The sequence below is a fragment of the Protopterus annectens genome, chromosome 7.part0 (genome assembly GCF_019279795.1).
Source record: "Protopterus annectens isolate FY-2018-M chromosome 7.part0, PAN1.0, whole genome shotgun sequence".
Classification (NCBI taxonomy): Eukaryota; Metazoa; Chordata; order Ceratodontiformes; family Protopteridae; genus Protopterus; species Protopterus annectens.
In genome coordinates, this window is record NC_056739.1 from 1,712,533,948 (window position 1) to 1,712,557,996 (window position 24,049).

Here is a 24,049-nt window from a genome sequence, read left to right on the forward strand (position 1 = left end):
TGAGAGAATTATCTCCTAGACCAACATGAAAACTTGATATAGCTGCCAGTTGTACCCTTATCGTGGAAGTGGAAGCTCCTTCCTGAAAAAGTTTGGAAAGAAACTCTAGTATCTTGTGCACTGGAGCCCCCGAGGCCCAGTACGCGAAACGTTTCCATTTGCTATTGTATAGCTTCCTCGTGGATGGCTTATGGGAAAATACAATGATCTGTTGAACTGCAGGGGACAGAAAGTCTGACCTGGCTAAGATGGGAAGCGGAGCAGCCAAGCTGTCAGTTTGAGGGACTTGAGAGATGTGTGGGGAACTCCCGACGAGTGCGTCAACAGGTCTGGCACTGGGTCCAGAATCCACGGTTCGTCCACCTGATGAGTTTGAAGAAAGGGTAAACAGATTTGTCGAGGCCAGAATGGGGCTATCAGAATTATGGTCCTTTCCAGACGTTTGGCTTTCTACAAGAACTTGGGGATTAACGGGACGGGGGGAAAAGCGTAAAGGAGACCCGGGGGCCAATCATGTACCAGTGCGTCCTTGGGGGCGCCCGGGAGGGGGTAGTAGGGCAAAGTAGCTTCTGCATTTGGCATTCAATGGGGATGCAAATAAGTCGCAGCAAGGCTGGCCCCATCTGCAGAAAATCATTTCTGCTACTTGAGGTTTGAGGGACCACTCGTGGGGAAACAGGATGGCTCTGCTCAACCTGTCCACAATCACGTTGGATGTCCCCGGGATGTGCGTTGCTATCAGAAAGCATCTGGTGGACACAGCCCATTGCCAAATCCTGAGGGCCTCTCTGCACAATGGATAGGACCTGGTTCCCAGTTGTTTGTTTATGTACCAGACTACTGACATGTTGTCTGTCTGAACTGTCACTGTTCCCAGAGGCAAGGACTTGTGAAAGTGCTGCAACGCTAGAAACACTGCTCTCAGCTCTAGGACATTGATGTGCAGATTGTATTCCAAGTTGGACCATTGACCTTGGACTGTTCTTCCCTGAAAAAGCCCCCACCCACCCTATCAGGGAAGTGTCCGTGGTCACCGTCGCTGTAGGACTGGGTAATACGAACGGTCGGCCTGTTGTTAGATCCTGACTGTGCATCCACCAAAGGGGATCCCGTTTGCAGGAGTTTGTGATTAGGATCTGGTGAGATAGTGGAAGCTGTCGGTACGACCACTGAGCGAAGAGCATCCACTGAAGAATCCTCATATGCATTCTGCCTAGGGGGACTACAATAAGAGCGGCTGCCATCATTCCTAGGACTCGTAAGATTTGTTGTGCAGGGAATTTCCTGCTCTGAAGAAGGATAGAAATCTGACTTCTGAGGGCTGATACTCTTGATGGGGGGAGATGGATTCGAGCCAGGGAAGTGTCTAAATCTGCCCCTATAAATGAGATGCACTGTGAGGGCGATAGTGCAGACTTTCCAAAATTGATTGTTATGCCTAGAGAGGAGCAAAGGTTGATGGTGTAATCCCTGGCTTGCACAAGACGATCCTCGGTGGTGGTGGAGAGGAGCCAGTTGTCTAGGTAAGGAAACACCCGGAATCCCATCTGTCTCAAGTGAGACGCTACTACTGCCATGCATTTGGTGAACACCCTGGGGGCTGTGGTGAGGCCAAAGGGCAGAGCATGAAACTGGAAGTGACTGGCTCCCAGCCGGAAGCGCAGATGATCTCTGGACGCTCTGGCCATCTTGATATGGTAGTACGCGTCCTTGAGATCGATAGAGCACATCCAGTCGCCCTTCTGTAGGAAAGGAAGTATCGACTGTAGCGTGACCATCCGGAACTTTGCCTTCTCCACGAAGGTGTTGAGTTTGCTGAGATCCAAAATTGGTCTCCAGTCCCCTGTTTTCTTTGGAACTAAAAAGAACCTTGAGTAAGTTCCGGATCCTATTTGGTCCGCCGGGACTGGTTGGATGACTCTGTTTTCGAGCAGCCTTTTTATCTCTATGACTTCCTGGTTTCGCAGACTGGGTGGAACATCTGGGAGCTTTTTGGGGGCAGGTGGAGTTTTTATAAAAGGAATATTGTAGCCTCTGGTAACTATGCTTTTTACCCAGGAATCTGATGTGCGATTTAGCCAGGCCTCTGGGTATAAAGCCAAGCGACCCTCGACTGCCTCCAGAGTAGGACAGCCGGGCCTGCACTCACGAGTGCTGGAAGGGCTTCCCAGAGAAAGTCTCTCTGTTGCCCTGATTTTGCGGACCCCCTCTGCCGCCTGGGTGGCGTCTTCCATTTCTTGCCCCTCCTCTGCCTCTGGAGGGGGCATCACTCTGAGTGGGCTGAAAGGATCCCTGAGTCTTTCGGAACCACATTTTTCCGCCCCTATGCCCTTTGGGGTATGGTCTAGACGGGGTGGAAAAACGGACCCCTACGGCAGACAGGGTCTTCCCTTCTTGCTCGCACCTAGTGAGAGTCTCCTTTACTTTGGGGCCAAACAAGAAAGCACCATCAAAGGGGGCGTTTGTAAAGGAAGACTTGAAGGATTCCGCAAAGGAGCATAGGCGCAACCAGGGTTGCCTCCTCAGAGCAATCGCTGAAGCTGCCGCTCTACTTGATCCTTCAGCTGCATATGAAATAAGCCTCATGGACGAGTTCACTATGGAATTGAGGGTGTTAAGCTGTTCTGTCACTTTTTCGGAGACAGCAGCATCTGTGTTACCCTGTAGAGTATCTCCGATTTCCTTAAGGAGATCTCTCTGTAGACGCGTGAAATGCGTAAGGTAGTTGAGCGATCTCATGGAGGAGGCCGCAGAACTAAGACGCGCTTCCCATACCTGTCCATCGTCCTAGAATCCTTATTAGGAGGATGGACAGAGGAAGATGATTTGGACATTTCCTTTTTAGTGGCTGCCGCCACCACCATAGTATCCACGGGAACTCCTTTCATAAGATAACTCTTGTCTTGAGGGGCCGTGATATATTTGTTAGGTCTACGGGGGACCGGTTCCACTGTATCAGGTGATTCCCAAGCTCTACAGGCTATGAGTTCCATTAGCTCGTCAAACGGTGGGGTCACCCAGGAGGTAGAAGGTTGAGCCCCAAATGCCTTCAGCAGTACCGATTCATCTGCAGAAGGGGTAAGGGATTGCCAATCTCCCCTCCGTTTCAAGATTTCTAAAATGTCAGCAAAAGAGACATCTTCAGAGTGGAACCGTGGGGACCCTTCTGCTTCATCCAAATCAGTATCTGATGTTAGAGATTCCTGTGGGTAATCAATGTGCCTCCTCTTGCACAATCTTTTCCTTGGTACATCCTCAGAGGGGGCTTCTGGGGATGCCTCCGAGTAGGTAGGGGCGCCCTCTGGGGCTTGCTGAGGCATTGGGTCTCGATCCTTAGCAGGGACCAAAGGTACAGAAGCAGAACACGGACCCCTTGGGGAAGGAGAAGAAGATGTCGCTGATGTATGTGTCTGTTCAGACAAGACCTTCCTCATGATGTCAAAGGCACCAGTGCCCCGGTGCGAGGACGCCACCGGTTCCGAAGAAGCCGGTAGCCTCCCTGGAACCAGGGGCTCCAACCCTGAGGACGGAACCAAACTGATCTGAGCCGAGGCCCCGAGGGGAAGAGTCGGAACCGAAAGTTCGGTTCGACTGTCCCCCATGGAACCTAGGAAAGACTGTCGGCTCCGAGACCCCCCGACTGATTCCGAGGGTGCCGAGGTTAAAGGTGTCGATAGCACTGCTGGAGGCTTCGGCACCGAGGGCTCTACACTCATCGGCTCTTCGATTCCTGGCTCCGATGACTCGACAGGTCTCTGAGGAGGATTGGTCGAGGGGGTGGGAAGGGTCTCGAGTTTCGAAACCAACTGGGATGAAACTTCGATCAGTTTGGACAGAGCCGAGTTCTCCATTAGTTTCTGTACCACTCGGTCGATGTCGGAATCGGAAAGCGGCCTCGAAGAACGGGTCGAAGGAGCCGAAGCCGTCACTGAGCGAAGGATTGAAGGCGGTGGTAACTCCGACATCGGCTCCAACATGGTAGTCTCGATCAGAGACGAGGACTCGACACCCGACCCCGAGGTCTTTGGAGCCGGCGTCCGAATCTGAAAAGAGGAGCTCAGAGCCGAGGACTTAGGCTCCGACACTCTTGAAGACTTCAACCCCTTCGAAGACTTGGACATTTGTTCGGTCTTGTCCAGGGCCTCCTGAAATTCGGGTTTTAACAACCCTCTGTCTTCAACTTCCTGCGTCTTTCCAGCATGACCCTCCCACTGAAGGAATGACATATGGAGCAGTCTTCCTGCAAGTGGAGAGGGCCAAGACAGTAGACGCAGGACAAATGGTTATCAGTTATGGACATCTTTTGTCCACACTGACACCTCTTGAAGCCTGATTTGGCTTTCTCAGACATTTTAACGCTATATTTAGTAAAAATACCAAAAACGCAGCACACTAAATATATAGGAACACACTATATATATATATATATATATATATATATATTACAATAATAATATACAAACAGTCTAATGTAAAGTTTAACACCATCTTAATATGTATATATATGTATATGTATCAAAAGGGGAAAAAGTTAAGGCAAAAACTACAATAATATAAATACTACTATCAGTCCTGACAGAAAAAACCCAAGGCCTTAACTAAGGTAAATACTAACTATTTAAAGCTATTCTATCTAAGAAAAACGCACTCTATAAGCTAACACACTATTATTTACTACTTTTAAAACTACTTTAAACACTATTTTTAAACTACAAACTTCGAAAAATTTAGAAATATAATGAAAAAATACTGGCCCGAGCCTCTCCGTATGCGATCTGCTGCTAGCGGCAAACTAGATCTGAGGGTTAGCACCGGAGGATCATGGGATAGCACTGTGCCTCGAGCTTTCTCAAAGATGCGGAGCTGGTGATGTGGCCGACTCGGAGCCGAGGATCGGCTCCGAACCCGTGTGTAAGAATAAACGGCGAGATCGAACAATTTCAATTTGTAGGGTTACCACCTATCCCACTTTGCGAGGGACAGTCCCTCTTTGGGCAGTTGTGTCCTGACAAAAAATATTAAAAATGGCAAATGTCCTGAGATTGTACGACATGATTATTTTCTATATTTTATGTAATAGTTGCATAAAACAGTTATTCTGTATCCAAAATACTTAAATGTTATAAGAAACAGAATAAGCAACTAAAATGCTACAAGAATAACCTTTTATTTAGGCAAAAAAGTTAGTTCTATCCTTTGTACTGACCGTGGATATGTGTCGGCCTGTAAAATCTGATGTTTGTACCGAAAATATCCCACTTTGGCCATTTGAAAAGGTGGCAACCCTATAAGAATGTTGTTAGCATTACAGCACAGTTTACAAGCAGGCGCTTCTACTTTACAAGTGAAGAGACTGTTAAAGGGGACGTATGCTATCACACATCCTTCCAGAGACTTTAACGTTGCTTCCCAGATAGGCTTCTATAATGCCCTTAAATGCTGCCCTGTAATGATACCCAGACTTTCACTGAATGGCCATATTATATTTGGTAATTTCCTCATAAAATGTGTGGTTTTCTTACAAATCATTGAGGACTTGCCATGATACCCAGACTTTCACTGAATGGCCATATTATATTTAGTAATTTCCTCATAAAATGTGTGGTTTTCTTACAAATCATTGAAGACTGAAGTCACTAAACAATGTAGACATTTGGGTTGCAGACTTCACATCATTCAGAAAAAGTATACTAATACAAACCAACTAATTTTACTGGGGCAATATTTAAAATCTGTCCGTATTTTTGGACCGTAGTCTCACCATTATTTTTGGTTCTGTCAAGATTTCTTGATGACTGGTATAAGCCCAGGTTTTCCAACGAGAACCGCGCCTTAAACTTGAAAGTATTTTAAATATTTCATTTAAGTGCAGTTAGCATTTTAACCCTATATAAAGACAATGTATGCATCTAATGCACCATTGTGATCTCTCTGAATGTACGTTGTGGGAAATGTGGCATGCATATCGGCGCTTAGTTTTAGGTAACGCGTACAGGTCAGTCAAGCCCCCCCCCCCCCCCTCCCCTTTTGTAATATGTTGCGCACTGTTGCTAATCTTACTGTCCCCAGGCACTGCTGAAAAGGGTCGTTTATTAGCAGTAGAGCGCCTTGTAGACCAACTAGTATTATAACAAGCCTAGAAGCGAAACGTTCAAAGTTACCATCTCCCAAAAAAATGCGTATGCCATATACCTAGACTTATCTTCCCACTCTTGGCATTCACGTATCGCCGGTGTAGGGTCTTAAGGAGGAAGCGCTTATTGCATGCAGGGGCGGTGCGTGTTTGTTTTCAGTTTCAGCCTGAACTTGTAGCTGTTGGGTGGGCTCGGTTTAGAAATGTATTAACACTATTTGCACTAGAAAAGTGGCAGTGGTCGAGGATTAAGCATGGTAAACGGTTTCTACCCGGAATGTTTTTTAAGAGCGCATAGCGTGCTATCGTCTGTCATCCTTCCAGGTCTTGTAACCTGGCAACAGCTGTACACTATAGCAAAAGCGCGATGGCTAAATTTGTTGTGGCTGGTAAGATATGCACTTTATACTCTATGAGCGACACAGCAGTCTTTATGTTATAATTTCTTCGCGATTATTACTGCTTGCTGTATCTGTTGAAGTCACGCAATTCACGTTTTTTGCTCTGATTTTTACATTAAAAATTGCTGTGTTCCTAATGAAAATAGTTATCTAATTGGTGACAAAGCAATCATGATGACATGCGCAAGATGATCTGGACATCATCGCAGTCACAGTCACTATCTTTCTTAAACACGTTTTATTTGTTAGACATGTTGAGGAGCTATGCATAAATGCACGGATCAAAACAAAAATGTAAGACTGTTATACCAAATTGGCAAAATATACTTGCACGGCGCACACAACGTAAGTTGAAAACAACGCTGGAACAAGTGCCATGTATATTTTCAGTCTTAAAAAAATGTTATCGTTTTCATTGACCATCCATTCTTACTTCTGTTAAGTTCTATACTGCATTCTCCTACTCAATTATCTCCCATCTCCCCACACTCTCATCGTATCTCCTCTACCCTTGTAGCTGCATTATGCATTGGAAAATCCTCCTAAAATTGCCACGTGTTAAACGTATATAAACCACAATATTTTATTTACTGAATGCTTGCAATCTTTTATGTTTGCATCCATACTGAACCTGTACATGGTCCATTGAGACCAATGTTCTACCCCAGTTGCAAAAGTTAAATAAAATAACATAATAAAAGTTAGCAAGCTTTTGTAAAGGATTCTTGATTATATCAAACAAACTTAGTACTGCTTGATTGCGATATTACACTTTATCAAAACATTAACTGAAATAAATGTACAACCTATGTGACCCCAAGAATTTACAGTACCACATTATTTTGAGATCAGAGTTGGTACCAAAACAAGAACATCACTTGATCTGTTGCAGCGAGAGGATAGCAAGGATGTAGAAATCCTATTTGCCAACATAAAATGTGAATGTAACAACTATGAACATTGGATTATTTTGTAGTGCAGATTCCATAAAGAAAATCACTCAAGTCTTACTTATAGTAGATACATGTCTGTTCTGCATATTAGAATGGTAGTGAAGTGAGCTAAATTAAATATTTTGGTACAGTTAATAATGTACAGAATTAAAATGCTGCTAAAGAAGGTTCTCACGTAAATACACTTTAGTATTGGAATAGACTGATCGGTTGCATAATTGGACAATATTCACTGTAATTATTTTAATCATGTCAAAGAAACTAATAGGCAACTTGATATTAGACAACGTGAATCATTATCTGTATTAAAATTACCTAATCTTCAGACTTGGCCAAAGATAAATGTGTATCATTAATTATGGTATTGTTCTGAAGAAGAATTAGGTTAGAATGCCTAGTCTTAAACAGCATAAACTAATTTTTGATATCCAAATGATCAAATGAGTGTTAAAGAATTGTAATAAGGCTACAAAAGGGTTTATTAAAACATTTCTTAAAAATATATACCATTCTGAAGAAAAATATCAAAGCCACACTAATTATCAATATCTGATTATGTAATAATTTGAATGAAACTGAAGGCAGCTCATTCTTCTCAGAGTAAAAATAAACCAGTGTGTACAACTGTAGAGATCTGCATAGTCATATAATGAATACAGAGGTTTGAGAATTTCACTACACTGTTAAATTTGTAGTGGTATACTTAAAGACATCAGTTCTGGGACATGTGGGGGCTGAAAGACAGCTGTATAAGTATCCAGTACAGCTGAACTGTTTAGCAGGGATTTCACAAATAGTAGCTTACATAGCTGTCTTGAATTTTGCAAATGGTAACAGCCCAGGATGAACTGGAGGAAAAATAGGATGTATAATATTTTGAATTCTCCACAGCAGAAGGCTGTACTGCTGCTGTTTTTAGCATATAGTGGGATAGAATGGGGTTTATCATTATTATAGTTAATGGTCAATTAATATAATATCATAAATGTTCAGCCTGAGGCTCACTGTAAACATTGTCATGCTGGGCAATGGAGTGTACTATATTGGATGATTTGTTTAATGTTGGATTATATCTAGAAAGGGAGATGGAATATTAGTCAACTGAATGCTTGTGTTCAGCATGTGATCCTTAACTAGTGACAGCTGTTCTGCATGGGACATTTTGAGTTAATTTTGCATTACCTTCAATGCAGCCTCTGCAGCATTATCAAATGCACATTTTAACTTATTTTTAATTTACTGGAGTCTTTCCTTTTCAAGAGTGATGAATTTAGGTAGAAACAAGTTGCATCTTTAACCTTTAGGTCTTGCAGCAAAATAACATGTAGATTTTTCGTTCTTGTTGTGGAAGATGTGCAGACTGACAAATAGAGTGACTGATGGAAGTTCAGTTGGAAAAGCAATGCTGAGCTACTGTAGAGTTTATGATATCAGGAACTTCATTGTAAGATAATAAAAAGAAGTCTGATATGGGTGAGGGCTTGTTTGTGTACTTGGGAGGTAAATAAAAGTGAAGTATTTCTTATGGGGATGTAAGATCAACAAGATTAATAGAGAATATCACATAAATCTGTGGGTGAAGGGGTGTTTAGATTACGTGGAATTTTTCACCCTAGAATGTTTTTGGACTGTATTACAATCATCTGCAGTAATAAACTTGTGAGTATAGTGCTGGTTATGTAGATTAATAATTTGGGAAAAGAAGAACTTGTCCTCTTTGTCTGATCCTTTTAACCCACATGTGATGTAGGATATATATTTTTTAACAATAATAATAAATTGCTACAGGGGAACCAACAGAGATAATACATTTTAAACATTTTTGTTAACTTCAGTCTGTTGAGCATCTTTTTTGTAGGTTTCATGGAATAAACTGATCTTGGCATAGTTTATGTAAAATGCTATAAAAAGTGGAATTCTCTCAATGACAGCACTGCTAGTTTGAATGCACTAGCCTCTTCTTTGATTAGAGAAACATACCCATTCATAAACTGAACTGCATTTTGGCCTTCATCTTGGGACTGAGATAAAGAAATTGTTTTGGACCTATGGCTGGTTTAGCTATTGCTTGGATAAAGATTGAAGCAGTGTGAAGGGTTTGATCAACTTCATTTGTAGGGTATCTTGCAATTTATTTTAACCAAATTCAGCCTTTAGCATAATTGTATTGGACGTAGTGTATCTGCTTAGTATTCATTTTATTTTGTTATACCAGAAGTACTGGTCAAAGGGACTTTGTAACTCTTTGAATAACTAGTACTTTAAGCAAGTAGCAGAACATTTGCACAGCTACATGAAAAGCAGTTTTCACTTAAGATGTAATTTTATTTTATTTTATTAGTGTATTTGCTATTGATTAGCTCAGTATTTTATTCTGAAAGTGAATATTGTCAAATTTTTATTAATCACACAAGGTGATACTGAACCAAATAAATCAAGTAAATCAGACTCTGATGATGCCTAGTGTATTCAATAGGCGAAAGCGCTAAGTCGTGGTTTTAATTTTCATTAAATCTGGTTGCCGTGAAAGTCATTGATGTTGTGGTGGTTTTATTTGTTTTATTTTTGCTATTGTGATAACTGCTCTAGCTACCCAAGAAATTGGGTATGGCATTTTGATAAAGTACCTTTGAACATTTTGGTAAATGCCGCGGTGGTACGGCGGTAGCGTTGTTACCTCACAGCAAGAGGTTCTCCTGTTCGCTTCTCGGCATGGCTTGGGAGTGCCTTCTGTGTGGAGTCTGCATGTCCTCCCCGCGGTTGGGTAATGTTTGAAAGACATGCGTGCGTAAATGGGTGTGCCTTCGTTGAAGGTTGGGTGTTGAGCTGGCACCTCGGCGTTTTGTAAAAATATACTGCCAATCATTAGCGGACCGGAGTTCCGCTGTGGCGACCCCTTACTGGGAAAAAGCCGAAAGACAAACAACAACCACCTTCGAACATTTTGGTCCATTTTAAAATTGAGAGCTAAAGCACAGCTTGATGAGGGACAGCCCTGTCTGTCATACAGTCATTTAACTGACATATAGAGGTAATACAAGAACCTGACATATTGCATATTGTACATTAACTTAATCTTTATGTATAGTTAACCAACATTAAAGCTATTCTTGCATTAGAATGCAGACATCTAGAAAGCAGCATTTTAGAACACAAGGTTAAAAGTTTTGTCATTACATTTCATAATTATTATAAACACCTGTGATTTTTGTCATCTTGATAAGCTGAGCAGTTGCAGTACTGAAAAGGAATCTGACAGTGACCTGCATCAGTAATATCTGTATATATTATCATGTCTTAAGTGGCATTTGGAAGAAATATCTTTTTGCTGTCTGATATTTGGTTAATATTAGACATCCGATTTAAAAAAATGAAATGAAGCATTAAATCTCAAGGCCTTTTAAATATATTAGAAGATTAACCATACAGAAACTTGTGTTGTGAAGGCACACATTATAGGAAAGATAGTTTAACTGGATTGCTACTGATGTGACATACTGGTCAGCATGAAATATGACTTGTCCAATCTCCTACAGAAACTACTCAATGTCAGCCTTAAAACAGGCTTCATACCAGATTAATGAAAGACAACAACAACCACTTCCTTACACAAAGGTGGGGTTTCAATGGATACAGGTAATTCTAGACCCATAAGTCTGACCAGTCTCATCTGTAATGGTTTGGAAATCAGTATTAATATGTAGGGATATAGGAAACCCACAGATTCTTGACGCAACCAGGTTTGGATTTGCCAGGGGCAGGTCCTGTCTGCTTAAGCTGATTAACCTCTTCAAAAGAGTTACAAACACAGTAGATGAGGACAAAACAGTACACACCACATATCTAGACATTGCAAAGGCATTGGACACCATGCCACACATAGGTGTCATACATAAACTCAGCTAATTGTCAATCTCTTTATCACAAGTTGGAAAGAAAATTGGCTACAAATGGAACCCAGGAACTTAGGGTGGATGGCTATATCTCCTCCAAAAGACCTGTCTCTAACAGTGTACCAGGGTTCAGCCCTTGGGACACTCCTTTTTGCCATTTACTTCTTGGTAGTCAAAGTTAACATTAAGGGTTTGTAGCTGAACAACTGATCTGAAGTAGGGAGTTCATTTGTCAGCAACCTGTGGGTCTTGGATCCGATATCGGATCCGAGCCGGCAACTTGTTTCAAGCTAATGGATCCGAGCTCCTAGCTCCTCCCCTCACCCATAATCCCCTGCTAACCCTCCATGACCTCAGATCTAGTTTGCCGCGCTTGTGGATAGCTGGATTCTTGCGAGCTCTTCTAGTCCTGGCAGTTAAGAGTGTGTGTGTTGTGTGTTGTGTTTTGGGGCCTGTGTGGGTTACATTACTTTTCTTTAAGTATGGCAGAGGCCCCAAAAGCCATTTTTTCTAAATGTACCGAGTGTGGCCATAAGCTCTCCCCGGCTGATGGCCACACTCGGTGCGTTCGGTGCCTTGGGGTTGAACACCTCACCTCAGACTGTACCATTTGTGCAGCGTTCAACCCCAGGGCACTGAAAGAGCGGAGGTCGAAGCTGGTCTTGGCAGGACTTTTACCCCCGGACTCGGCTCTAGCCTCTGCTGCTCCCGTGGCTCCACCACAGGCTGTGGTTGCTGCCATTCCTGCCCCCCTTCCTCCGTCCGGGACTCAAACTCCCGCTAAAGTGTCGGAGGACAGGGAGGCCAGGAGGGAGAAACAGAGGGAGAAGCACCACAAGCGGCGGGCCGAGACCTCCATTTCGGCCCCGCCAGCTAAGCAGGCTTCTCCCTCCACTGCTTCTAGGTCTCCTCCTTCTCGGCTCCGATCCCCTTGTTTCTCCCCAGGGCCCGAGGAGGAGGAGGCTTGATCTCCATCGAGGTCATTGAGGAGGCATTCCAGGCCTGCCTCGGTGACCTCCTCGAGATCGACTTTTAGTATGTCCGATGCAGACTTGGACCGGATGATGTGAAGGTTCATTCAGGCCCAGCTGCAGATGGGAGTGCTCTTGCCTCCCCCCCTTCGGGGGGGAGCTTGACACCTTTTTTCCATCCCATTGCTCCTTCTCCGACCCGCTACCTGGGTTCGGAGCGTTCGGAGCCGAGCAGCATTGGAGGCGGGGGTGGGTCGGCGCCGACAGTACTTGGTACTTCGGATCTGACCCTGCCCTCGAGCCTGTTGGATCCGACCTCTCGGAGCCGTGGCCCGAGCTTCGGATCTGACGGATTCAGTGTGCCTTCGGCTCCGTCCAGGTCGGAGTGCACTGGTCATTCGGATCCGATGGTCTCGGCGCTGGTTCCGATCCCTTCATCGGATCCGAGTGGGAACCTACTTTTGGATCCAAGAGAGAGTGGTTCCCCCTCGGCTTTCGATGTTGTGGAGAGGGCTCTGTTGAGAGCATCCGGACCCCTGGTCTTTGTCTCGGCTCCTTCCTGCACTCCCTCTCTGCTGGGCCAGGCTTCCATCACTCGGCCAAAGGGACAGCCTGCTTCAATGTCCCAGATAGTTCCATTGGAACAGGATGTAGCTGGCGAGGCCTCCTTGGACAGCCCCCCCGAGGAAGTGCCCTGCAAGCATAAGTGCAAGAGGAGGCACGTGGACTCCCCTGAGTCCTTAACTGAGGACACGGACTTGAAGGAAGGGGAAGGCTCCCCAAGATCACCCCCTGAGGAGGTCTCCTTTGGAGACATCATGGAGATGCTGAGGATCAGAGGTGGGTGGTCTGCCTCCAAGTCTCTGATGAGTCCGTGTTTCTGGAGGCATTCGAAGCAGGCCCGTCTACCTCTTGGGTGTCCCCTCCGGCAGACCCCTTGGTGGACCTCATTACCACCAGGGCGTGGAAGGATCCGGACACCGTGGAGCCAGTACCAAAACACCCGGATAGAATACTTAGCCCCCCTCAGACCGGTGGACCTCATTACCACCAGGGCGTGGAAGGATCCGGACACCGTGGAGCCAATACCAAAACGCCCGGATAGAATACTTAGCCCCCCTCAGACCGATCACACTGGAGTAAGGGCCCCCCCCCCGTAGATGCCATGTTGACGGCGGCAGCCACGAAGAGGGAATTGGCTCAGGAGAGCCCCTCAGTCCATCCACCGAGCAAGGAGTCCTGCTCGATGGACCGCTTAGGGACGCGAGTTTTTAGTTCAGCGACCTTCTCGGTAAGGTCTCTGAACTATATGGCACATGTCATCAGGATGCAGTGGGATCTTATCAAAGAATACGCTACCTCCCCTCCCGAGTCCATGTCGGCGGATGACAAACAATTGTACTCCACCCGAATGGCCACTCTAAGATCAATTTCAAATACCTCTATGCGGCTATTGTCCCACGCCACAGATGGAGCCGCTAGGGCTAGCGAAGCAGGCCTAGTCATGAGACGTCAGGCCTGGCTCCATCATTGTGACTTTGCGGAGCCTTTTAAAGTGTCTTTTGCGAATGCCCCTTTCGATGGTTCTGCCCTTTTTGGCAAAGCGGTTCGCGAGACACTTGTCCAGAGCGAGAAAGATGGGAAGACGTTGTCTGCCGTCGGAGTCCGCTTCTCTGCTCCCCAGCGGTCCTTTTCGAAGAACCAAAAGGGTCAGAAGAAGAAGAAGATGTGGTTCCGGAAATCACAACATTCCCAACCCGCTCCGGACAACCAGTCCTTCCGAGGCAGAGGAGGACAGGGAGGATGCCGCCCCAGGGGCAGAGGGGCTCCGAGAAACTTTGGGTCCAGAGAACCTTTCTCTGAATGGCCCGCGCAGCAGCCCTGAAGGGTTGCCCGGATGCTCCACTCTGGAGGCAGTCGGGAGGCGCTTCTCAGAGCACCTAGTGGCATGGGAGTCCATCACGACAGACTGCTGGGTGCTTCGCATTATATCCAGAGGGTACAAAATACCATTACTCCATGTCCCCAAATTCAAAAACCTCCCCGATGTACCACCCGATCAGAGGGAGGCCGCAGCCGCAGAAATTCAGCAGCTGCTAAGAAAAAGAGCCATCCAGCCCGTCCCCCAAGACCAGCTCGGATTAAGGTTCTACTCCAGGTTCTTTTTGGTGTCAAAAAAGACGGGGGACTTGAGACCGATCCTAGACCTTTCCTGCTTGAACCTGTCAGTAACCAAGGAAAAAATCCGAATGGTCACTCTTCAATCTATTCTCCCCCTTCTAAGGGAGAACAATTGGATGTGCTCTATAGACCTCAAGGATGGGTACTACCACATTCTAATGGACAGATGATCCAGGAGGTTCCTCCGCTTCCGGCTGAGAGCCAGTCACTACCAGTTCAGGGTCCTTCCCTTTGGCCTCACCACAGCCCCCGGGGTGTTCACCAAGGTATTAGCAGTGATTGCGGCCCACCTGAGACTCCAGGGAATACAGGTCTTTCCGTACTTGGACGACTGGCTCCTGACCGCCCCAACAAGGCATCTACTTTGCTCAGCCAGAGATTTCTTTCTCCGCCTAGCCCCAGAGTTAGGCATCACTATCAATGCCGACAAATCCCTTCTGGCCTCAACACAAGTCGTAGAATTCATAGAAGCCAGAATAGACACCAGAGAACTACGAGCCTTTCTAACTTCCAAGAGAATCTGGAATTTGCAACTCCATGTGCGGGCTATCCTCCAATCAGAGACTGCACCAGCGGAATTGGTCCTGAGGGCACTAGGCTCCATGGCGGCAGCGATTACGCTCCTTCCATGCGCCCGTCTGAACATGCGGGTACTGCAATGGACACTTCTAGTGCAATGGTCTTTTCTATCCCTTCCTCTTCACCACCCCATTGCTATCAGCAAGGCTTGCAGGAAGGCTCTATTATGGTGGCTCCAAGCCTCGGACCTCCATACGGGCCGTCCCTTCTGCACCTCTCCCCCTCTCACCACGGTGACCACGGATGCCTCCCGCCTCGGGTGGGGGGGGGCATTATTCAGGCAGGATGGTCCAAGGCACATGGAACGACACAGAGACCTCCCTGCATATCAACGTCCTGGAGATGAGAGCGGTGTTGTTCACGTTGCAAGCACTTCAGGATCTCCTCCCCATAGGAACGATTGCAATTCAGTCAGACAACATGTCGGTTGTCTGGTATATCAACAAACAGGGGGGAACCAGATCTTACCCTCTATGCCACGAAGCCATGAGAGTGTGGGAATGGGTGATCTCCACCAACCGCTTTCTGATTGCAACGCACATTCCGGGACGGACCAACATCCTAGCGGACAAACTCAGTCGCACCCTTCTTACCCCATACGAGTGGTCTCTCAATCCTTTAGTAGCGAAGCAGATATTCGCAATATGGGGGCAACCCTGCTGCGATCTTTTTGCATCTCCATCAAACACCAAATGCGGCAATTTCTTCGCTCTTATCCCCCCTCCAGGGGAAACTCCAAGAGACGCTCTGGTGCATGCTTGGCCACCCGGTCTACTTTATGCCTATCCTCCTCTACCCCTGATGCTACAGCTCTTACAGAAAGCCTCGCGGTTGGGGAGCAGGATGATCCTCATTGCCCCATTCTGGCCTCGGCAAATTTGGTTCCCTTACCTGTGGTCTCACCTTGTGAATCCTCCTTGGATTCTAGATCCCAGTCCGGATCTCATCTCCCATCCGTTGAACTTACCAACCCCAAACCTGGACAGCCTGAAACTGACAGCTTAGTTGCTCCAGTTCCACTCCTAGTTAGGACTCCCGGTATCTCTTCACCAGTCAAAGCCATCCTTGTGGCAGCGCATAAGCCCTCCACCAGGAAAGTGTACAGCAGTAAATGGAAACGTTTCTCCATCTGGGCGGAGCATCATGATCTAGATCCCTTTACGGCTCCTCTTCCGTCCATATTAGACTTCCTAACCGAACTCTTTCATGAAGGCGCTAGTTGTTCAACTGTCAAAGTGCAATTGGCAGCCATATCACATTACCATGTGGGACATGATGCAGGGCCTTTGATGTCAGCCAAGTTGTGTAAAACTTTTCTCAAGGGCACCTTCTTACTTAGACCCCCTATAAAAGAAGCCGTACCACCATGGGATCTTTCATTAGTTCTTCAACCCGCTGCTTCAGTAGATCTCAAATTCTTGTCTTGGAAAACAGCATTCCTTGTAGCCATCACTTCAGCAAAAAGAGTTTTGGAGCCTCAAGCTCTTTCTGTGAAGCCTCCTTATTTGATCTTTCACCCAGACAGAGTGTACCTCAGGATCAATCCTTCTTTTCTTCCCAAGATAGCATCAGAAACCAACATAAATCAATCCATAAATTTACCGGTTTTCTTCCCTAAATATCAGAATAAGGGAGAGTACAAGTTGCACTCATTAGATGTTCATAGGCAGCTTCGCTTTTATACTCGTAGAACAGCTGGTCATAGACAATCCGACCAGCTGTTCGTTTCCTTTGCCAAATTTAATTTGGGGAAAGCAATTTCAAAAGTATCTTTATCACGCTGGATTTCTCAATGTATCCTATTGGCGTATCAAGTCTCTGGGAGACCCGCACCGGAAGGAGTTCGTGCACATTCCACTCGTTCCATCTCTACTTCTGCGGCCTTCAAGTCCAGAGTTCCATTGGATGATATTTGTTCGGCAGCCACTTGGGCCTCATCTCATACCTTTATTAACCACTACAAACTGGACATGATTTCTAGAGGGAGAGCATCCTTTGGCTCTGTGGTGCTTCGCAACATCCTTCCATGATGGCCACCCAAGGTGCAGGTAGCTGGGGACTCTGTCCCACAGGTTGCTGACAAATGAACTCCCTACTTCAGATTAAGAAGTTATGTACTCACCATAACGTTCCATCCGAGTAGGTAGCTTCATTTGTCTGCAGCCATCCCCCCTCCTTCCCCCTGGCCTTCTTCGGATCTATTTTTAGTTGGATACCCATTTTCTGGGTATATATTAAGAGGCAAACTCGATCTGAGGTCATGGAGGGTTAGCAGGGGATTATGGGTGAGGGGAGGAGCTAGGAGCACGGATCCATTAGCTTGAAACAAGTTGCCGGCTCGGATCCAATATCGGATCCAAGGCCCACAGGTTGCAGACAAATGAAGCTACCTACTCAGATGGAACGTTATGGTGAGTACATAACTTCTTATTACACTGAACTTGTTACTTATTAGGCTAATCTTTGGGTATAATGCCCTTTTCAGTATGTGCCTGCCCAAAGACTTGTCACAATGCCTTTTTACAAAAAAAAAAAAAAAAAAAAAAAAAATCAAGGGCCTAAACTGTAAAAAAAAAAACTCTTCAGACCATCTCAAAGCCTCATCCCTGTTTTCGGTATCATGCAGGTTATCAAGAGATGACCTCTGTCTTGCATACAGAACTTCAGCAGACCTTATTCTGCCAGACCTATTATATATTTGTAAGTCCAAGGGTGTCATAAACACCTGCACAAGGGATTTCTATTTCTTTTGCAAAATAAATGAAAAATGTTGGAAGGATAGGCTTATGTTACAGAGAATGCAGCTGCACTCCTCATAAAGCAAAGTCTTTCCCTTACTTTATTGCAAGTAAGACAAGTGGATGGGTAACCACAACTTTTCCTTGGTTTAGCATCCTGCCCCTTGTGTATGGGAAAACGTAAATTACCCAGCACATCCTTATTCAGCCTATCTCTGGATTGTATGTAGGCAAAATATAAGAGGTTAAAATTATTATGGAAATATAAGGTTAGGCTTTTTAAGACCCTGACAGATCAATAGCCTCTAAGTACCTATGGACATAGAAAGAGAAAGATATTCAAAGTATCCTAATTTTGGGTATCAGTGATGTTTCTATAATCATAAATGTAACTATAAATAAATTGGTGATTATCAGAGCAATGTAAAAAGATAAATATGTCAGAAAAATATGTAAATAATCATAATAAAGAGTTTATGTGGAGGTGATCATAATCTAGTAATTTTCTGGCATTTAACAGTAAGCATACACAAAGTGCACAGAGTACTTAAATTGCTGAAAATGTAATTAAAGTGATAGACAAAACTGAAAAAAGTGTGAGAAATTTGGCAAAAAAAAAGAAAATGTGGAGAGCTACAGATCAAAAGATTAATACAAATATTAAATATCTGGATGGGATACTAGGAATATTTAAAAAAAAGCAATTGCAGGTAGCATTAAATGAGAGAAATTAGTCAACATAGATGAGTTCAATTTAAGTGAATATATATCACTGCATGTACGTCTAAAAAGGGTGCAGTAAGGTTAATCTGGAATAGTAATTGGGATTCTGATTTAAGTCAAACTGGTAACTGAAAATGGACTTTGTCTCCTAAGAGTCAGCTAAATTTGCAGATGGAAAATGGAGAAAAGAAAAGAAAAGGAGGTAGCTATGTTACACACATGTTAGAAATCAGATATGACATAGAAGGAATTCTATCAGAGGAAGTGGTTAAAAAAGTTTATCTGATGAAAAGGTAGATTATGCCTTGATACTGCAACAACTTGTAAAATTTCTGGAAATAAAAACATGTAAGGAATGATGTATTTAATGTGTTGGGAATAGAGAACAGAGCAATCAAGAGAAGCCTGAGAATGTGGAAGCAAAAAGGACAGAAGAAAAGGGTAGGTGAAGGATGTTATAAATGAGATTCTGATGAATCAGAGGACTCAAAAGCCACATGTTGCAAAGGACAAGAAAGGGAAGAGAAAACAATCAAGTGGTGGAGGATCAATCTCTAAATCTGTTTAAAGAAAAACAAAAGACACCCAAGTAAATACAAGGAACATGTAATAGAAATGAGGTATAGGATACAAGATGAAGGCTCAGTAGTTGATAGCTGGAAATAGAAAAACAATGAATAGAAATACACATTATAGCATGAATAAAGAGAAATGGGGTACTGAAAAGCAGATTAACTGGGAATAAAGACTGTCAAAGGTTTAGGAAAGAAGGAATAAAACCCTCTTCATATTAAGTTCAAAAATATGTCATAGAGGTCATAAGTGAAAAGAGAAGAGAACCAGTGATCTTTTTTTATCAAGGACCTAGTTATGGGCAATGTGGGTAGCAATTTGGATATAGAAAGGGTACTAGTAGTAGTGTAAATGGATTACAGTGGAATGCGATACTATAATTTCAAATTAGCTAAACATGTAAAACATAAATGGTCTTTCAGAGTTTATAAATAGGAAGTCAATTGCATGGAAAATAATGTTAACTGGATAAATAATGTAATTGTAAAAGATGAGGGTAAAGTATTGATAACACTAGGAAATATGGCAAACTAGTCACAGAGGATAAAAAAAAGTTAGGAGAAGGACAGCACAGAGTTAACAAAATGAATGAATTTACAAGAAAAATTGTGAGAGAAGCATAATTTCTGTAATAAAATATCTCAGTTGCAAGGTGAGAATCTGTGTTAACTTAAAAATAATTTGATATTTTTGATACCGATGATTGTTAAACTGTGTGAGTCAGAGATGATGAACATGAGATTAATGAGGTTGATGTTTGTTGCAGCTCCATTCTAAACAGAGAAATTATAGGTAATGTACGATAATTTGAAGTGATATGTGTATATACAGTACAGTAGCCAAAAGAAACAGAAGGATTGACAATCATTTAGGTAAAGATCATGATAAGAACATTGTTGTCAATAATGTCTTGCAATATTGCACAATTAAAAGGCAGATTAGAATAAGGATGTTATGAAGTATCCAAACTAAGCACTTGGAAAAAGCCCACGACTCCCCTTGGTGTAGTAAAAAATATTTAATATTCACTCCACTCACTTAAAAAAATATAAAAACACCCCTTCGGGCCTCAGTAAATACACATAAATGCTTCCTTGAACCAATACACAGCATTTTCATTTGCAAAAAGAAGTCTGATTGCAGACTAAAATGCTGTGTGTTAGTTCAAGGACGCGTTTATGTGTATTTACTGAGGCCCGAAGGGGTGTTTTTATGTATTTTTTATTTTTAAATGAGTGGAGTGAATATTAGATATTTTTAATACATCAAGAGGAGTCATGGGCTTTTTCCAAGTTCTTTAGTTGTGTTTGGGTTTGTTTTTACTGTTGAAGCACTGTAGCCCAGTTTGTTTGCTGTGATGTTATGAAGTAGCTAAAAAGTTGTGATGTGATAAATTTACAAGAAACTTTGATTGTAGGTGATGAGAGTTCATAGGTACTAGGCAGTCGGTCATAAAACCATTAACAGTCTGGTCCAGAACACCCAACATCAAGAATTATCTTAAGGTGGGTCACACAAGGTATGTTAGGTTACAATATTTTGGAATTTCTGAAGCCCCTACTAAGAAAGATTTAGTAGTGTAACAGATGGACTCTTAACATTTGTGCCTATAACAATTGTTCTGGACTTGATTTCAAAAGCTGAAAAATATTTTTGAATGGATTTCCAGTTAATATTAAGATTTTTATTAATATGCTAAATCTGTATATTAATCCTGAGAAGCATTGGGACAGAATGAAAACAGCTTTGGAAAATTGATAATACTATCAAAGATCTGGAAATTAAAGGGAGTGCTCAAAATCCTTTCATTATGGTCACTTGAATTAATTAACTGTGCAACATTTGAAATATTTAAATTAGGTACTCAAAAATCAGGTACACAATCTTACGATAAGAAAATAAAGTAGGCAAATAATTATTGAAAATATGTGGTAATTATGATTTAATAATATAGCTTGGTTTGAAATGTGAGAGTACAAAATTCACATGTTCCACATATAGACCATCAGTGGTTGACTGCTATAATGCAGGTAAAATGTGGATGTGATTACAACTCTAATGATGGAACAAAGAACAGAGAGTGATCATTTTCTGTCTAATAGGACATTTATAAACAGTATGAAAAAGGGAAGTGCAGTGAAGAATCATAATGAAGATATGGGCAGTAATGAGTATCATACATACAGTTCAGCTATTATAAGATGGTTGATATGGATGAAATTGCAAAAAATATACTGTAGATTTTCTTCATACTGATTGCAGTACCCTAATCTATAGGCAAAGCTTCAGGTCACCTTCCATGCTCCCAAACTATTAGCTTGAGCTGCGCTGACTGAAAATTAGGTTTGGGCAGCAAGCCCTTCAAAACTTCCCCACTGCTGAAGAGAACACTCCTCTGCAGGCTTTCAAAGATCGACAGTCGTCTAACCCTGTTACGTTGCTGGGCAGATAAGTTCCCCTTCAGAGAAAAACATTTGCACTTTATTTTTTTGTTACAGAAAACTTACTTTTTGTAAAATATTTATATTTTAACTAAGAAAAAGTGTTTTTATTGACTGTCATGTAACTTTTGTTTAATTTTAAAAGGGCGCTACCTTTTTTTACGTTTGTGGTAAAAAGTTGTTAAAACTTATTTTAAACTATTTGTGGTGATACTGGTGTGATTTTGGGTGGCTGCGGTGGTGCAGCAGTTAGCGTTGCCACCTCACAGCAATAGGTTCTCTGGTTCAATCCTTGGCTGGGGTGCCTTCTGTGTGGAGTCTGCATGTCCTCCCTGTGGTCGCATGGGTTTCCTCTGGGTGCTCCAGTTTCCTCCCACATCCCAAAGGCATGCTGTAGGTGGATTGGACCCTCTAAATTGGCCATAGGCATACGTTTCTGCATGTGTGTTCCTTCTGTGGAAGGTTGGGCACCGAGCTGGCAACTCAACACCATAAAACTCCACTGCCAATCATGAGTGAACAGCTGATCCACTGTGGTGACCCTTAACTGGGAAAAGCCAAAAGAGGAAGATACTGGTGTGATTTTTGCTTTTGGGGGGCTAAGTGTTTAAAGTGCTTTTTACTGCCTTTATTGGAAAAATAAACATGAGTACCCACTTCAGCATCTGTATAGTATCATCCTCCCTGGTAAGATACGACCACACAGCAGTCACTTTCGAAGTCACCATCTCCCCCAACCCCCTTCTAGCTAGGCTCAGACATAAAAACTTCTCCACAGCTGATTACAGCCTCCTGAGGGATGGTATAAACCGCTTCACAGCTCCCTCCTCCTCTGTAGGAACTGGCACCAATATCCAAAACTACATCAAAGCACTATATGAGCATTTATATAGATGCTTGGAATCGGGAATACCTGACGGGACTAAATCATCCTCTGCAAGGAAGAGTAAACCTGTCTGGTGGACATCTGCAATAAATAAACTCTATAACAAAAGGAAAAACTTTGAGCAGGTGCCCAATTGGAAGCAATGTCTCCTTAGTCTGAACAAGCAAATAAGAGCACTAGTGAAATCCAAATTGGCTATATCTGCTAGAGACAATCATAAGGCCTTCTTCACATATGTCTGCAACCTCAAAGGAAGTATCCAGATCTGTTCAGAACTGGTTGTCAAGGACACCACCTATACAAATGGCGTAGATATAGCAAACTTGCTGGCTGACAGATTCAGCGAAAACTTTACCCGTCTGTCCACCCATCAGTAAATCAGGACATCCCCTTCCCCTTATATCTAGGGGCCAGGTCATCACTGCTCTCTCAAAGGCAAAAAATACAGTCTCCATGGGACCCGATAACATCTCAGGCTGCATCCTACATGAACTCAGGCAGGAACTCGCAGCACCATTAGGCACATTCAACCAAAGCCTGAGTACTGGCTTCATCCTAGCTGAGTGGAGGACAGCCACTGTCATTCCTTTACACAAAGATGGAGCGTCCACCGATCCGGGAAATTATAGCCCCATCAGCCTAACTAGCCTGATCTGCAAGGCCATGGAATGGGTTATCATGGACCTAAATAACAAGGACATTGGTAACATCCAAACACTTGATCCCACACAGTTTGGCTTCGTTAAGGGGAGGTCATGTCTGCTAAATTTGGTCTAGTTCTTTGAGACAGTCACCAAAGCTGTGGACGAGGGGAAGACTGTGCACACCACCTACCTTGACCTGGCCAAAACCTTTGACACTATTTCCCATTCGGGCATAATAGATAAACTCTCTCAACTAGACATTAATCCATATGTTACCAGATTGGTAGCAAACTGGCTCACTGATAGAACCCATGTAGTCAAAAGAGGGGAAGCCACCTCAAGCAGTAGACACATAACAAGCGGCATACCCCAGGGTTCGGTCTTGGGGCCTCTGTTACTTGGGATATACGTTTTTGAGTTGCAGGCCAAAACCAGTGGACTATGGCTGACCAAGTTTGCAGATGACTGCAAGCTGGGTGCTGTCATCAATTCCCGTAGTGATGTGGACGTCCTCCAGGAGGGTCTCACTCAGACAAATGACTGGTGCTGGAAATATGGCCTCAAGCTGAATACCAAAAAATGCATTGTCATCACCTTTGGGGAGAGTGACGTCCCCCTCAAATTATCACATAAATAACATCCTAAGTCATGAGGGATTTTTGCACCCAAGCTGAACCTGATTTTGCCCACCATGTTGCTTTCATGGTACGAAAAGCCTTCTACATGGCCTACCTCATAAGTAAGGGTATCTCATCCAGGAACAAGGAGGTCATAACATCCTTTCCTTATAAGGCCCATTATTGAGTACAATGCACCTTTTGGCATGTACCTCACAAAGCACATGCAACAGCTGGAGACATCACAGAGGTTCCTCACAAGGAGAATCCAGGGCCTCGCACCTCGCACATCTACCATACACAAGCTAAAAGCCTT

At 43.7% G+C, this 24,049-nt stretch overlaps 1 protein-coding gene across 4 annotated transcripts in view; it reads left to right on the forward strand.

The window, feature by feature from the left end:
* The window catches only part of MDH1B (malate dehydrogenase 1B), a 446,421-nt gene that overhangs the window by 9,164 nt on the left and 413,208 nt on the right, over window positions 1–24,049 (forward strand). The window contains exon 1 of one of the 4 annotated variants that reach the window (XM_044078249.1): window positions 6,343–6,522. The exons of 1 other annotated variant lie outside the window; for it this stretch is intronic. In XM_044078249.1, the coding sequence (XP_043934184.1) occupies window positions 6,388–6,522 (135 nt within the window). In that variant the 5' untranslated portion in view covers window positions 6,343–6,387. Of the gene's footprint in view, window positions 1–6,342; window positions 6,523–24,049 lie in introns of those variants that run through there. 2 more of the 4 variants (XR_006365603.1, XM_044078248.1) reach the window with 2 other exon arrangements.